The sequence below is a fragment of the Arachis duranensis genome, chromosome 3 (genome assembly GCF_000817695.3).
Source record: "Arachis duranensis cultivar V14167 chromosome 3, aradu.V14167.gnm2.J7QH, whole genome shotgun sequence".
NCBI lineage: Eukaryota > Viridiplantae > Streptophyta > Magnoliopsida > Fabales > Fabaceae > Arachis > Arachis duranensis.
In genome coordinates this window covers 51743056-51756887 of record NC_029774.3, presented here as the reverse complement: position 1 = coordinate 51756887, position 13832 = coordinate 51743056, and the positions used below count along the sequence as shown (strand labels likewise).

Sequence of the window (13832 nt, the reverse complement as noted above, 5' to 3'; positions counted from 1 at the left end):
ATAATCCATTACCCTCAAATTAATACAAACAACAACTATGGGCCAAAAAAGACCATTAGCCCTAAAAAAGAAAAACAGTCAAACCCAAACAAAGGAAAAGCCATCTAAGGAAGCAGCCACCAAGCCAAGCCTGCGCCAAGGGGCAGTAGGTGTAATCATCAATTCTTCATACAATTATACCTCGATTAGCGTAAAATTAGGTACACACTTCATCATCCACTCCATCATAAGCAGCAGTTTCATAAAAAAATCTCATCCATTCATATTAAAAAATTAATATTTTAACGGTGCAGATTTATTATACACCAGTGTACCAATAAAGTACCCTGGTACAGGTGAAATTCTTCCTATTATATATACTGTATATATATTTCTGTGTAAAGGTGGTAATTATATCTGAGTTGTTATGTTTTCCTTGAACTATTGCGATTTATATGCTAAGCCTTTACCGCACTATGATCCCACTTACCCATCTTATTTGCTTCGTAATGCCTGAGGCTGATTTTTCTCAATTGATAACCGTCTACATTTAGTGTGACATGCTCATATGCCTATATATGTATAAAATTCCTTAAATTGACAGATTGATAATTTCTAGCGATTAAAACTATTATGACTTAAATATGATATGCTAAAAGTAGAAATGTTACACTTCTCATCTTTTGTTTGACACAAACAGAACAAACATCTTATGTTGGATAATCAAAATTTTCTCTAGATGATTTTGTAATTAATACAAAATTCGTAATCACATTTCCTTAACAAAAAGAAAAATAAAAAATTTGTCATGTTTCATATTTCTACAACAAATATTTGTTATAAAAAAATTAAATTAATTTTGATTATCACTATTTGATCATTATTAATTTTGTCAAAATTAATTTTTTACTTAAAAAATTACGGAACACAAATTACATTATTTCAAAATTAGTTTTGACATCATCAATTATCAATTCTTAATATACGCAGTGGATAGTCTTTTTGAATAGGTTGTCTACATTCTGAAAAATTTTTAAATCAGCATCTATAATCTCTCATTAGAAAAAAAAAATCAACATCTATAATCATTAATTTCTATTTTAGGGTTTATTTAGATGAGTTTTTAAGAAANATATATATTAAAAAATTAAAAAAAATTTTTAAATTTTTTTATCAATTTAATACCACCAAAATAAGCTCTTAATTAATTTTAAAATAATTATTATTTCACACATTAATAATTGAATAAACAATAACAAAATATAAAAAAGACACTTATAACAGAAATTATTTTTAATATAAAAATAAATGTGATATTTTAGTTAAATATTAATATTTAAAGTGTATTACAATATTATAGATATACATAAATCAAAATGTTAACACGTGTTTAATACACATTCTAGGTATTGACTCTCTACCTATAAAATTGGTATGTAATTACACAAAATAATATCATTTCCAATAAAAACACTGATAATTGTTTTTCATATAAAAAAAAATTAGCCCACTTATAGTGGTAAAGTAATTTTTAGTTACATGACTTTCATTGAATTGTATCGAATTGTATTTTTGTTTGTTAAATTGTATTATTGTTTGTCTGTCTCTCCCAGTCTGATTTGAGGAGAGAGAGAGAACACTTGGCGTCGTCTTCTTCCGAGTTCTGAGAACGTCTCACCGCACCACACTCACACTCACACTGCAACAAGCCACTAACACTAAACCACAACAGCACACACCAACCAACAAAACCTGCCGCTTCTTGAACCCTTCCTTTATTTATTTATTTCTTTCTTTCTTTCTCATTCTCACTCTCTTGAATGCAGTTACCACTATTCACCACTTTTCTCCATCACCACCCACTGCGACTCTTCATCTCCCACATCCAACACTTCTTCGATGGCTTTCTCTTCTGCCTTTGCTGTCTCCTCTCCACTATGCACGCCCACGTGACCCGCTCCTCCTTTACTCCTCGATCCACCTCTGCCTTCAATCGCACTCGCACTCGCACTAATCGAATGCCTCTTTCTCGTAATTTTTTTTTTAATTTTTTTTCTACTTAATCTCAACTTCAGATTTTACTCTCTTTCATTTCTTGATACTAGTATTACGTTTGTTTTTCAATCGGTCTCTGATTAACTATGAAATCTGGTGTTTGCTATTTCTGGTTGATGCATTCTTCTCCTGAGTTATAAAAAAGCTTTCGCCTCTGCTTTATTTATTCATTTGTTATTATTTATTTATTTATTTATTTATTTATTTATTTATTTATTTATGCTAGTTATGTTAATCTTTTTTTTTTGGATGCAAATATTAGCTCTATTTATTAATTGGTTTGATTTATTAGATAGAGTAGAGATGAACGAGGTTTGAATTTGTATCGATGTTACCGAGAAACAAGTTTCACTTAGCTAAGCACAATTGGCAGAAAAATTGTGGTTTGTTATTTGTTTATGGAACAGTCAGCTATCAAAAATCATCACGAAGGGGATGAATAAAGACTACGTGATTTATTCTTCTGAAAACTTACCAATTTGACTTTGTAACGGTGGCTTTATTTTCCTCTAGTCTCATGCAAGTTGTTCATTAATATAAAGTATAAACAGAATTGGTATCTGCAATTCTGCATAATATAAAATTTTGTGAGCTTCCTATTTTTCTGAACTTTAAAGCTATTGTGAGTGGAGAAGGCTCTATTGTAAATGGCTGCTGGTTTTGTAATTTTCTCACCTAATTGGAATAAACTTATTTGTTGTTGTGTTGATTGGTTTTTCTCCTACATCTTCAAATTCCATAAAGTATGAACACTTTTGGATATGCTCTTATTTAGACTTTCTGTGTGCATATAGTGGTTGATATAGTTTTGGTTCAGTGGTCCATCATGATTCACATACCATGTGATAAAATTTTGGCAGCATCATTTGTTGTTGTAGATTTACAACAACCTATTTTACTTAAGGCTAAGGGTATGCATGGTGGTAGGCAAAAATGGGGGTGGAAGTTTTCATTGATGTATTGCATGTATAATTTTACACACCAAACTCATCCATCAAAATTCCACCTCACTTTTACCACATGAACTGAACATACCCTAATCATATCTAGTCTATGTTGTTGGTTACATTCACCGCTCAATATTAATGTGCATCTCTAGGTTGTAGTTCCTTTGCCCTTATAAATATCAATGTCATTTATTGCTTAATTCCTTATAACTGTAGGTACTCACAAAGCTGTTGGCATTACTTTCTTGAGTGGTAGGATACTAGGGTTAAGTATTCTAGTTTCAAAGACAGTGTTGTGCTGACTATGATTCATGGTCAAATATTCATACAATTGCTGACATTTGCATTGCATTAAAATATTTTCAAGGTAAAATAATGGCCATAGCTTTGCAACCTGCTCAAGAAGCTACTACAGTTTCGAAAAAACCTCCTACGAAGGAAAGGCGAGTAGTTGTGACAGGCATGGGTGTGGTAACGTCACTTGGTCATGATGCAGATGTCTTCTACAAAAATTTACTTGATGGTGTTAGTGGCATAAGCGAGATTAATGCTTTTGATTGTGCAGAATTTCCAACGGTAATTAACATTTCATTCATATTGTACTGAGTTGTTTCCTGCTGTAGCTTTTGTTCTTAGTATGCTGTATGCAGAGGATTGCTGGCGAGATCAAGTCTGTCTCAGCTGACGGTTGGGTAGCGCCAAAGCTCTCAAAGAGATTGGATAAATTTATGTTGTATATGTTAATAGCTGGGAAAAAAGCGTTGGTTGATGGTGGAATCACTGAAGACATAATGAATGAGTTAAATAAACAAAAATGTGGGGTTTTGATTGGCTCAGCAATGGGTGGGATGAAGGTAATCATTCAATCTTTTATATTTTTAGATAAAGCAATTGAGCAAGTAGGGACTTGTGTCAGATTTTGAAGTTCAATATTAAGAAACTTCCTAACATGTGTAGGGAGGTGTAAACTTTGGTGTATTGAAGTTATTATCTAATGCAATCCAATATGGTGCTGGAAGGACTTTTTTGCAATTTGTTTGCTTTGGTTTATTGACTACCTTAACTTTTCTCTGTTTTCTGAACAGGTTTTCAGTGATGCTATTGAAGCTTTACGAATATCATATAAGAAGATGAATCCATTTTGTGTACCATTTGCAACGACAAATATGGGTTCTGCCATTCTTGCTATGGATTTGGTCTGTTTAAATAAAATTGTCCTTATCGTGGATACCATAAATAGGTGTCTTACACGCACACACTTAAGCTTCTAACAAATTAACATTTATGAACATTGTAGGGTTGGATGGGCCCTAATTATTCAATCTCCACAGCTTGTGCTACAAGCAATTTCTGTATACTTAATGCAGCAAACCATATAACTAGAGGTGAAGCTGTAAGTATTTCTGATTTTTATAACATTTTTCTGGAAAAATTGTTGAGAAGAAAGCTGCAACTACGATCATGTTATTGAAAGGCATTAACAGATTTGAGTTTATCTGTAGGACATGATGCTTTGTGGTGGTTCAGATTCTGCTATTATACCAATTGGTATCCTATTTTTTTCCTCACACTTTCCAGCTTATACAAAACACCATCATATCTGATATATAATCTAAAAATGATTTGTATAGGCTTGGGAGGCTTTGTGGCATGCAGGGCACTCTCTCAGAGAAATAGCGATCCTACTAAAGCTTCACGCCCTTGGGATAGTGTAATGCTTTAGGAATCCTACTTGTCCTTTTTTTTTCCCATTTATATTCTTGAGTTCTCATATTTTTTTTTTCTTATATCTCTCTCTCACTATCTCTCTATATATGCACACACTTTGTTGGAAGTTGGATTAGTATGTGCTATTTCTTGTCTTTTAAAGAAATCGAGTAACTGAGGAAGCTTACTTTACTCAAAGTAATCAATATGTTTGAAGGATTTGCACGTCTATGTTCTACCTTTTACAAAACTTTCTGACTGTCTTATATGTGCAACAGTGTTTAATAAGAAATGACTTTTCATATCATTGTATAGGAATAAAATGGGAAAGACACAGCCTGAAGTTGAAAGAGAAACCATAACAATCAGAAATCAGAATTTCTTGATGTCTAAAAGTAGCCGAAATTGATAATGAGAAATTATGCTCAATTCTTAAAGGGAGTTAATTCATCAGGTTCAACATTCATAAACAACTTTTAACAACATGAATAGTTATTAGACTATTGTAATGCTTGGTGTTCTGTTCATAAACAACATCTACTATCATTGTTACTATTTACCATGCCTTGAATATCAGATGCTAAGAACTAATTTGTGTTATAACAGAACCGCGATGGATTTGTTATGGGTGAAGGGGCTGGAGTTTTGCTTTTAGAAGAGTTAGAGCATGCTAAGGTACTTCTATTGTAATATACGTATTTGATAGTGGAACCACCTTTGAAAAACTTTGCTATAGATATTACTGCAATACTACTTTATATATTTCTTCTCATCCTTCAGTTTCTTCCAAGAGTAGAAAAACAATGTTGCTCTGACCATTGTCCTATCCCGTGTTGGAATCATGCTCCTAGGCTTCAAACTTCTTGTTTTGGTTAACACTGCTTATATTTCTCGTACCATGTTTCATTTTAACTTTTAAATTCAAAGCCATCTAATTTGTTTTTTTGGATGCAGCAAAGAGGAGCAGAAATATATGCAGAGTTCCGTGGTGGAAGCTTCACTTGTGATGCTTATCATATGACGGAGCCTCACCCTGATGGTAAAATGTTAAATCTTCATTAAGGCCTTCTCAGTTATTCATATAACAATAACAATAGCAATATAACAATAACAATAATAATAACCAAGTGGAAATGAAACTCTTGTTTTATGATAACAATAACAATAACTAAGTGGTAAATGAAACTCTTGTTTTATGAAACTCTTGTTTTCTCTGGCTTTGCGATCCTGGAACCATGAGGTTAAATGAAAATGCTGCTTTGGTGTCATTTTATTTCTCTTGTTCAAGTTCACAAAGACAGTCGTGTAGCAAATATGCGTTTTCCTGATTGTAATTTTAATTTTTTTTATTTTTGGGAGTAAGGAATAAACCCTCTTAAAGTTGGTGTTTTGAAGAAAGAAAAATTATTTGACTTTGAAGAATGGTAGATATGCACTGAATGAATTTCGGTGTGATGGCTCATAGATCCTGATTTATATCAGCCTTTTCATGTATTCTTTATGTGCAAATATAAATTTCACAATGTTTTTCTACTCACTATAACCCTAAATTGAACATTGCATTAGTATTTTTCTTTGTTTAGAGTATTATATTAGACATGTTTGAATATGAGGACTTCTGTGGATGAATTATATTTTACAAAAAGTGGACTTTAACTTGTTAAAAGCTACTGCCGTTTTTGCATTTATTTGGCTGTGGAGAATGCTTGGAAATGTTCTAAAATGATCTCTTTCAAAGTATAAGAAAGAAAATCTGCTATGTTAATGTTAAAAATGTTATTCTGTTTCTTTGAGGCTTTGAATAACTTCTAGATGAAAATGATCTGAAACACACACATCTATGTAGACACAAAGATACACACACATATTATGATCTTACTGCTCACTTCTTAGGGAAAGCTTTAAGGAGGGAACTGATATTGTTATTGCCACTCCCAAAATTGATTTTGCTACTCCTCTCGAATGTGATTTTTTTTCATTGTGACGGGAAAATATTCCATGTAGGGTAATTTGGAAATAACATATAATAGAGTGACATTATCAAATTGGGAGTGACAATATCCACCCGGCCCTAAACTTTATTGTGCAATTATAAGACTTAAGCATTATAGTACTGAACAACGGGCAATAGAAAAAAGCTTACACCAAAATAAGATCAATGTAGTAGATATGTGGATGCCGGTTGGTTGAGTGGATATACCATACAAGATATGTTTTGAAATGAATGTATTAGACAGAAAGCTACTATAGTGCCTATTGTAGAAAAGTTGGTACAGTTTTGCTTTAGGTTATTGGACATACATTGAGAAGGTCTGCTCAGCTTCTCTAAGTAGAGTAGATGTAATGATATCTTGCCATGGAGTTAGAGGAACAGACTATGAACAACTATAGGCAAAACCAGTAAGTTTAATTTTAATTGTTTAATAACAGTAGACATGACTTGTGATAGAATGCTAAAGTGTTATGTAATTAGTGCAATTGATCCCACCTAAGAGGAGTAGAGGACAAGGCTTTGATGATGTTATTTTCATTGTATTGTTCTTACTGTTGTTGTTTGTCTTTCAAGGTCAGGAGAACTATTTCAGCAACAAATTGACAATGGTGCCAAACACAACCTTGGCTTTTGTTCTAAATTTAACAAAATTTCTGGTGGTTTTGGAATAATGTTGTCATGTTGTCTCTTCTTATTGGAGTAATGGTTTTGGAATGACCATCTTGTACAAATTCTGCCAAGGCATGCTTTGGAAGAACCTAGAAAGTTTAATACAAGAGCATTGCGAGATAAGATTTTCTTGAGATAAGATTTGCATAATGCAGGATGCTTGTGCATTGGGCTGTTGTTTATCATGGGAGATCATGCATGGGTTAAGCTTGCATGAAGTTCTTTTTATTCTACCTTAGTAGGTAGACAAGAATGTTTTTTTCTAGTTCTTGGTCAATGGCCAAAAACCCTGAATCTCTATACGAATATTGAGGGATAAGCTAAGAGTTTTCTCATATATCGAAAATCTTTTTCAAGTTCTTAATTATGACTCTCCAGTTCTCCATCTCTTATTCCTATTTATAGCCAGCTATTCCCTGCAATATGCATGTAAACTAATTATCACATTTCAAACAGGGGCTGGTGTGATTCTTTGCATTGAAAAGGCACTAACTCACTCGGGACTATCAAAAGAGGATGTGAACTACATAAATGCACATGCCACGTCTACGCCGGCTGGAGATCTCAAGGAGTACCAGGCTCTGATGCATTGCTTCGGTCGCAATCCTGAGGTAAATTTACCTTGTTACCTATAATATGGATCGTTTTAGGTAATTGTTATCTCTTACCCTTCTGATTGCTTTAGTTTATTCCCCTGATTACCTTATTATTGTGCTTACGGCGGTCTCTTGTTCCACAGCTTAAAGTGAATTCCACTAAATCTATGATTGGCCATCTTCTAGGGGCAGCTGGTGGAGTCGAAGCTGTTGCAACAGTGCAGGTGAAAATACTGAATCTTCTATGAAATATAATTAGCGAAACTTTCACTGAACAGATATTGAGCTTCAGTTTTTCTTTTTGTAGGCAATAAGGACAGGGTGGATTCATCCCAATATCAATCTGGAAAGCCCAGACAAAGGAGTGGTATGATATTTTTGTGCACCAGTCTCCCTATTTTTTTGTTTTAAATTTTTCTTTTGAAAGTGTGTTGACTGTTTATGTGGTTAAATTCTCTACTTTTGGTTAACTACATAACTGAACGAAAAACCAGGATGCTAATGTGCTTGTGGGCCCAAAGAAGGAGAGACTGGAAGTCAAGGCAGCACTGTCTAATTCATTCGGTTTTGGTGGCCACAATTCCTCCATCATATTCTCCCCTTTCAAATAAAACATGTTGCAGTCTATGTGCTTCCTTTATTATAAAGGTATGTAGCATGTAGAATAGGACCTATTTGTGATTAGCTACCTAAAAAACTACTTTTAAAATTGTGTTTTAGTTCTTTTTTCTCCCCTTAAAATATTGCAGAACAAGAAAATTACCCCATTTCTGAGAATTAGATATAAAGCTGCTTCTGGGAAAATTAGGAATACTTTCTCCAAATATCTTTGCCTTCGAAAATTCAGGATAGTCTAGTTTCCAAATATATCGAGTTACGAATGTGCCAAATAATGAGGAAGTAGAAGTGTTTGTTTGGTTTTTTCTCCCCCTACTTTTATCTTTAATTTTTTAGAATTTCATGAAGAAAGAAAAAGAATAGTAAACATAATAAAATCTTTTTTTTTTGTTCCCTTCAAAATGGAAATACAAACCAAGCAATCCCTTAAATTCCTGTTTTATCTTTTAAATTTTGAATATAAAAAGGGAAAAGTACTTTTATATTTATTTTATTTAAATACTATAGCAATTTTATAGGCTAAAGAAAAGCTTTTTACAATTATTTTTATTTGTTAACTACATTTTTTATAAAAAAAAAAATTCCGCTTATGGTCCTGTTTTTGTTTCTAATTATGCTTCTACTGCTAATTGCTAAACATGTACTTATAAATTCTTGATCACAGAGACGCTAGATTTCACTCAATTTGCCTCTGATAGGTTTTAAGTCTTCATGGTTGTATCTTGCAGTTGTTAACCCGGCAAAGTGTTGCATACTAACACTACTCCCTTGGTTAAGTTAAACATGTATCTGGTGTGATGATCATTATGTTCAGAAAGATTTATGAGGTGACCCTTCTGAATCAAAGTCTCCGGAGATTGTCCGTTGCTGCCGCCTGCCGGTGAAGTTAGAATTGGGTCTATCAGCGGCCAGAAAGCTCCTATTTGACCATGAATGGCTAGAGTAGGAATTTGAATGTAACAGTTGGACAACAAAAAACTTGATGGGGACATGGACATTGTTTTATTCCCATCTATCTACCAGGAGAAGACCATAGATTGGACATAAATCAATTGTAACTGTTTTTCTTAAGCTGGATAAATTTTAGGTTACATTTTCCGCTAAATCAGAGGTTATAAAGTCCTGTCGTGTAATGGGTGGCCAGCTTTGCGCTAGAACCCAGTTTTTTTAAGGTCAAAACCAGCATTAGAACCATAAAAAAGTAATTTTAACACTACTGTTTATTACAATTTTCCGCCGACGTGTTTGTTGATTGAAATTTAAAAAAATAAAATACTGAGTTGGAGATGATTATATCATCTTTAGTATATGATTAGTCCACCTGAGAATTTCATGTGCGAATTTCCAAACTCAATTTTTCTGTCGTACCCTTGATATAGTATATAAGATTTTTATTAAGATTTATTATTACTCTAGATGAATGAAATATGATATATGATGTTTCTTTATTTGGTATTCAATTATATTTTTTATTAAACCTTAACATTCTAACTTTCTAATATTAAAATTCAGTAAATCGTTAATCGCATGACCCATCCTCATGGTTATCGGATGGCAAAAACATAAAGCGAAAAAGGAAAAGTGTGATAGTTCTTTGCACTAACAAATGATACTATAAAACCACGCCTTGAAGCCTACTTTCTAATTTTAACCATAAACATGTAACGCCTTCTCTGGCATTTCCAAGCACATTAGAGACAGAGGATAAAAGTCATAATGTTTGTCTTTAACTCTATTATAATTTTAGTTCACAGAATTTTAAAAAAGCCAATAATGTTAGATGAATAAATCTTTGTATGATCATTGTATAACCAAGGCAATAATGTAAGAGATAAAATTCAGAAGAAATATATAGGCAATATATTGGTTCGGCCTAAAAGGTCTGTATTTAGTCTTTAAAGCAATTTGAGAATTCTAATAACAGAATGAGTGTACACAGATATTATTTGTAGAGTTTTTGCAGGTTGCAGTTTTGACTTAGATTAAATTGCAACCCAATTTTAAAACTTTTGATATTCTTCGGACAATTTTAGACAAGACTCGATTGGATAACCCACAACTAAGGACTTTAGATATTTTACCGAACTTCTTAGGTAATATTCAGATTGGATACCCCCACCAACCTAAGAGCGCTAGATTTTATATTTTCAGGCCTTTTCAAGACTACGAAGTGACTCAGATTGACTCTTCGTCAATCTAAGAACGTTAAGATATTTTTACCTCAAACTTTTTTAAGCTAATAAGTAACTCGCTTCGGTACCTTACTAACTAAGTACTTTAGATATTCTCCTAATTTTCACATGGAAGACTCAAAGCAAACCACAACTTAACCTAAGAATTTTAAATATTCTTTGCTTAAACATTTTTAGAACTAAAGATTGTCAGTGGATCAAGTTTTAATAAGAAATTATAGAGTTAAAAAACTCACAGAATGAACCAGTAAGAAAGACGATCTCAACTTCTACAATAGAGTTGACGAATTCTTTTCTAATTCTTTGAGACTTCAAAAAATAATACAAATGACCACATACTAGTCTCGGATTTATAAGAACGTAATCTAGTCTAATATATAGATATGCCTAGATTATATCTTAAAGAAATGAAAATTTTTCTAAGATAGAAGAAAGAAATAAAGAAGGAGTTAATACTCAAAATCGTCCCTGAAAGATACCCCGATCTCCGTTTTAGTCCCCGAAAGATAAAATTAATCAAATTCGTCTCCGAAAGTTACTCACATTGATCGAGTTGGTCCTTCCGTCATTTCAGTTGCTGAGCTAGAACATTAAGTGCCATTGTGGTAGACTCCAAAACGACGTATTTTCATTCCTCCACTCCCCAAACAAGGGAACGACGTCGTTTATGGTCCAGAGTGGGATATTCAAACGTTCTTCCCATCTCTCATCTCATAACAACCCTCTTCAACTTTCGCTCCAAAACCCCTCCTCTTCTCTCTACTCTGGTACTCTACCCAAGGATCCTTTGATCAGAACCTTGTAGCATTATTGACGATTTCTGTGCGTGTCGAGGCTTGTAGACTAGTTGGCTCTACTACGTCGGATAGTTGGAGGAGCTTGCAGAGGAGTTTCGCTGTTGGAGGAAGGAACAGTAACTGCCATAGGGTAAGATTTAATTTTTTTTACAATTTCTATTGATTTTGCAATGTTGGTATGCATTGGTTTAGGTTGACTTAGTTATAAGAAGCATATAGTAAGACTAGGGTTCGGATTAGGAAGAACATGTTTTGTATGGTTTTGCCGTTAGGGGTTTCGTGGTCGTAATGCGGTGGGTTTTTCTGGAAAATGGAGGGTTTGCGATGGGTATGGTTATGTTGTTTGCTGTGTGTTTACATGCAATTGTAAGGCTATAGTTGTTTCAGATTTTGTTATTGACTACATTTATTTATTTATGCACTTGTAGATGGAGGGTCCTCCTATGACATTTGTATTTCACCATGGTGGAAAGTTTAAAAAGGATGAGGGTGAAAATCTATACTATGAGTCGGATCACACAGAGGTGTTAATGGAAGTTGAAGGTGATACACTGGACGTGTTCTTTGTGAAGGGATACTATGTGGAACTGGGATATGCTGAGGCTAGGGAGTATTGGTGGAAATCTCCAGGGGTTCCCCTTGAATATGGGCTGAGGAGGCTGGCCACAGATCATGATTTGATTGCAATGGTGAAAGATTGCAGAAGGAACTTCAACTTGATCAACCTGTATTTCGAGCATGGTGTTTCAGAGCCATGTGTGGTTGATGAGCAGGAAGAAGATGTGCCAAAAATTAAGCAAACCTAAACCAAGAGACATCACTTTTAACCCACCAAGTTACCATCCCGCCAAAAACCATGCTCTGAATCCACGAAGGCATCAGCTGAAGGTAGCAGATTATCCTCTCAGCCTTCAAAGTTGCCTTCTCAGTCTACCAAATTTTCTACCCAACCCACAAAGGAACCAAGTCAGCCCACTAAACTGCATACCCAGCCCACTAAGCAACCAATTCAGCCCACTAAGGAGCCCACTAAGCCCAGTGGACCATCATCTAAGCCCACGGGTCCATCATCTAAGCCCATTAGACCCTCATCTAAGCCCACCAGACCATCATCTCAGCCCACCAAAATATCACATCACCCTGTGCAAACTCCATCACATTCCAAAAAATCCTATAGTCAGCCTACCAAACCTACCCTTGCTCTATCTCAGACCAAAAGAAAGACCAAGGTCACTACCACCACAAGAGCTGGAAGGCATGTAAAGACTTTGGAGGTTGAAGAAGACAATGACTCTCATGACTCCTATGAGAGTGCTGAGGACAGCCTTTACAAACCTCCAAAGGTACTAGGGGATGATGAATCTAGCAGTGACAGTGATGATGGTGTGAACTCTATTGGTCAGAACAAAAAAAGTGAGGTCAAAGAGAAGCACAAGCCTGCTAAGACCAGATTAGCAGAGAAAGAAATAGAGACTGACGATTCAAGCTATGAAGCTTCTGAGGATGAGGATGACAGTGACTCAGGTATTTGGCTAACTCAATTGGTTTGTAGTTGTTGATTTAATTTTGGTAACATGACTAATTACATTATGGTTTTGATTTGGCAGACCTAGAAGATAATCCCCTTGATGATGGTGATTCGGATCTCAACTCATGGCACTCGAAGGACTCAGGCCAGGAATTGGAGTCTGATGAGGAATCACCAACCATATATCCTCAGTATAATGACAAGGCAAAGTTCGGGGACCTCAAATTTGAGGTTAGTATTAGGGGTGTTCAAAACCGATCCGGACCGAACTAAACCGACGAACCGAACCGAAATAACCGAAAACCGAATAAACCGAAAACCGAAAAAACCGATAAAAATTCTCCCCCCAAACGAATGCTAGTGTGCTACTGCTGCAGTGCTGCGCGTCCCTAACCCTAACCCCCAATCAAAACCTAACCCAGCCTCTCTCTTCTCCAAATCTCGCCCACCGCGTACCCACCACCCAGCCACGGAGCCAGCCACCCATTGACCCACGTCCTTGAGTCTCGAGGCTGGCGGCACCCACGTCCCTCCCACCACCTCGAAGCCTTCCTCCGAAGTCCCAACGTCGAAGCCTTCCTCTTCGCGGACAGAGCAGAGATCCCCCACCGCCGGTGCACCACGAACACAAAGCCGTCGCAGGATAACGCCACTGACCCACTGACCCAACAGCCAGGATAACGCCACCACCCACCCCCAAATGAACCCTAGCCCCTCTCTCCCTACTCCCTTGGTCTCACAACCTCTCTCT

At 35.3% G+C, this 13832-nt stretch overlaps 1 protein-coding gene across 3 annotated transcripts; it reads left to right on the top strand.

Annotated features, from left to right (window-relative positions):
• The first annotated feature begins 1927 nt into the window (after positions 1-1927).
• On the top strand, positions 1928-9873 carry LOC107479205 (3-oxoacyl-[acyl-carrier-protein] synthase II, chloroplastic). Of its 3 annotated transcripts, none has more exons than XM_016099345.3 (14): positions 1928-2010; positions 3349-3557; positions 3632-3835; positions 4067-4177; positions 4279-4374; positions 4484-4529; positions 4613-4692; positions 5295-5363; positions 5643-5727; positions 7807-7961; positions 8090-8170; positions 8254-8313; positions 8441-8594; positions 9293-9873. In XM_016099345.3, exons 1-13 carry the CDS (start codon positions 1998-2000, stop codon positions 8555-8557), a joined length of 1326 nt encoding a protein of 441 aa, XP_015954831.2. In that variant the 5' UTR covers positions 1928-1997; the 3' UTR covers positions 8558-8594; positions 9293-9873. The 3 variants fall into 3 exon arrangements, with proteins under 3 accessions (XP_015954831.2, XP_052114953.1, XP_052114954.1); XM_052258993.1 differs by having other exon boundaries at positions 9229-9873; XM_052258994.1 differs by lacking the exon at positions 1928-2010 and adding an exon at positions 3217-3233.
• The last annotated feature ends 3959 nt before the right edge of the window (positions 9874-13832 follow it).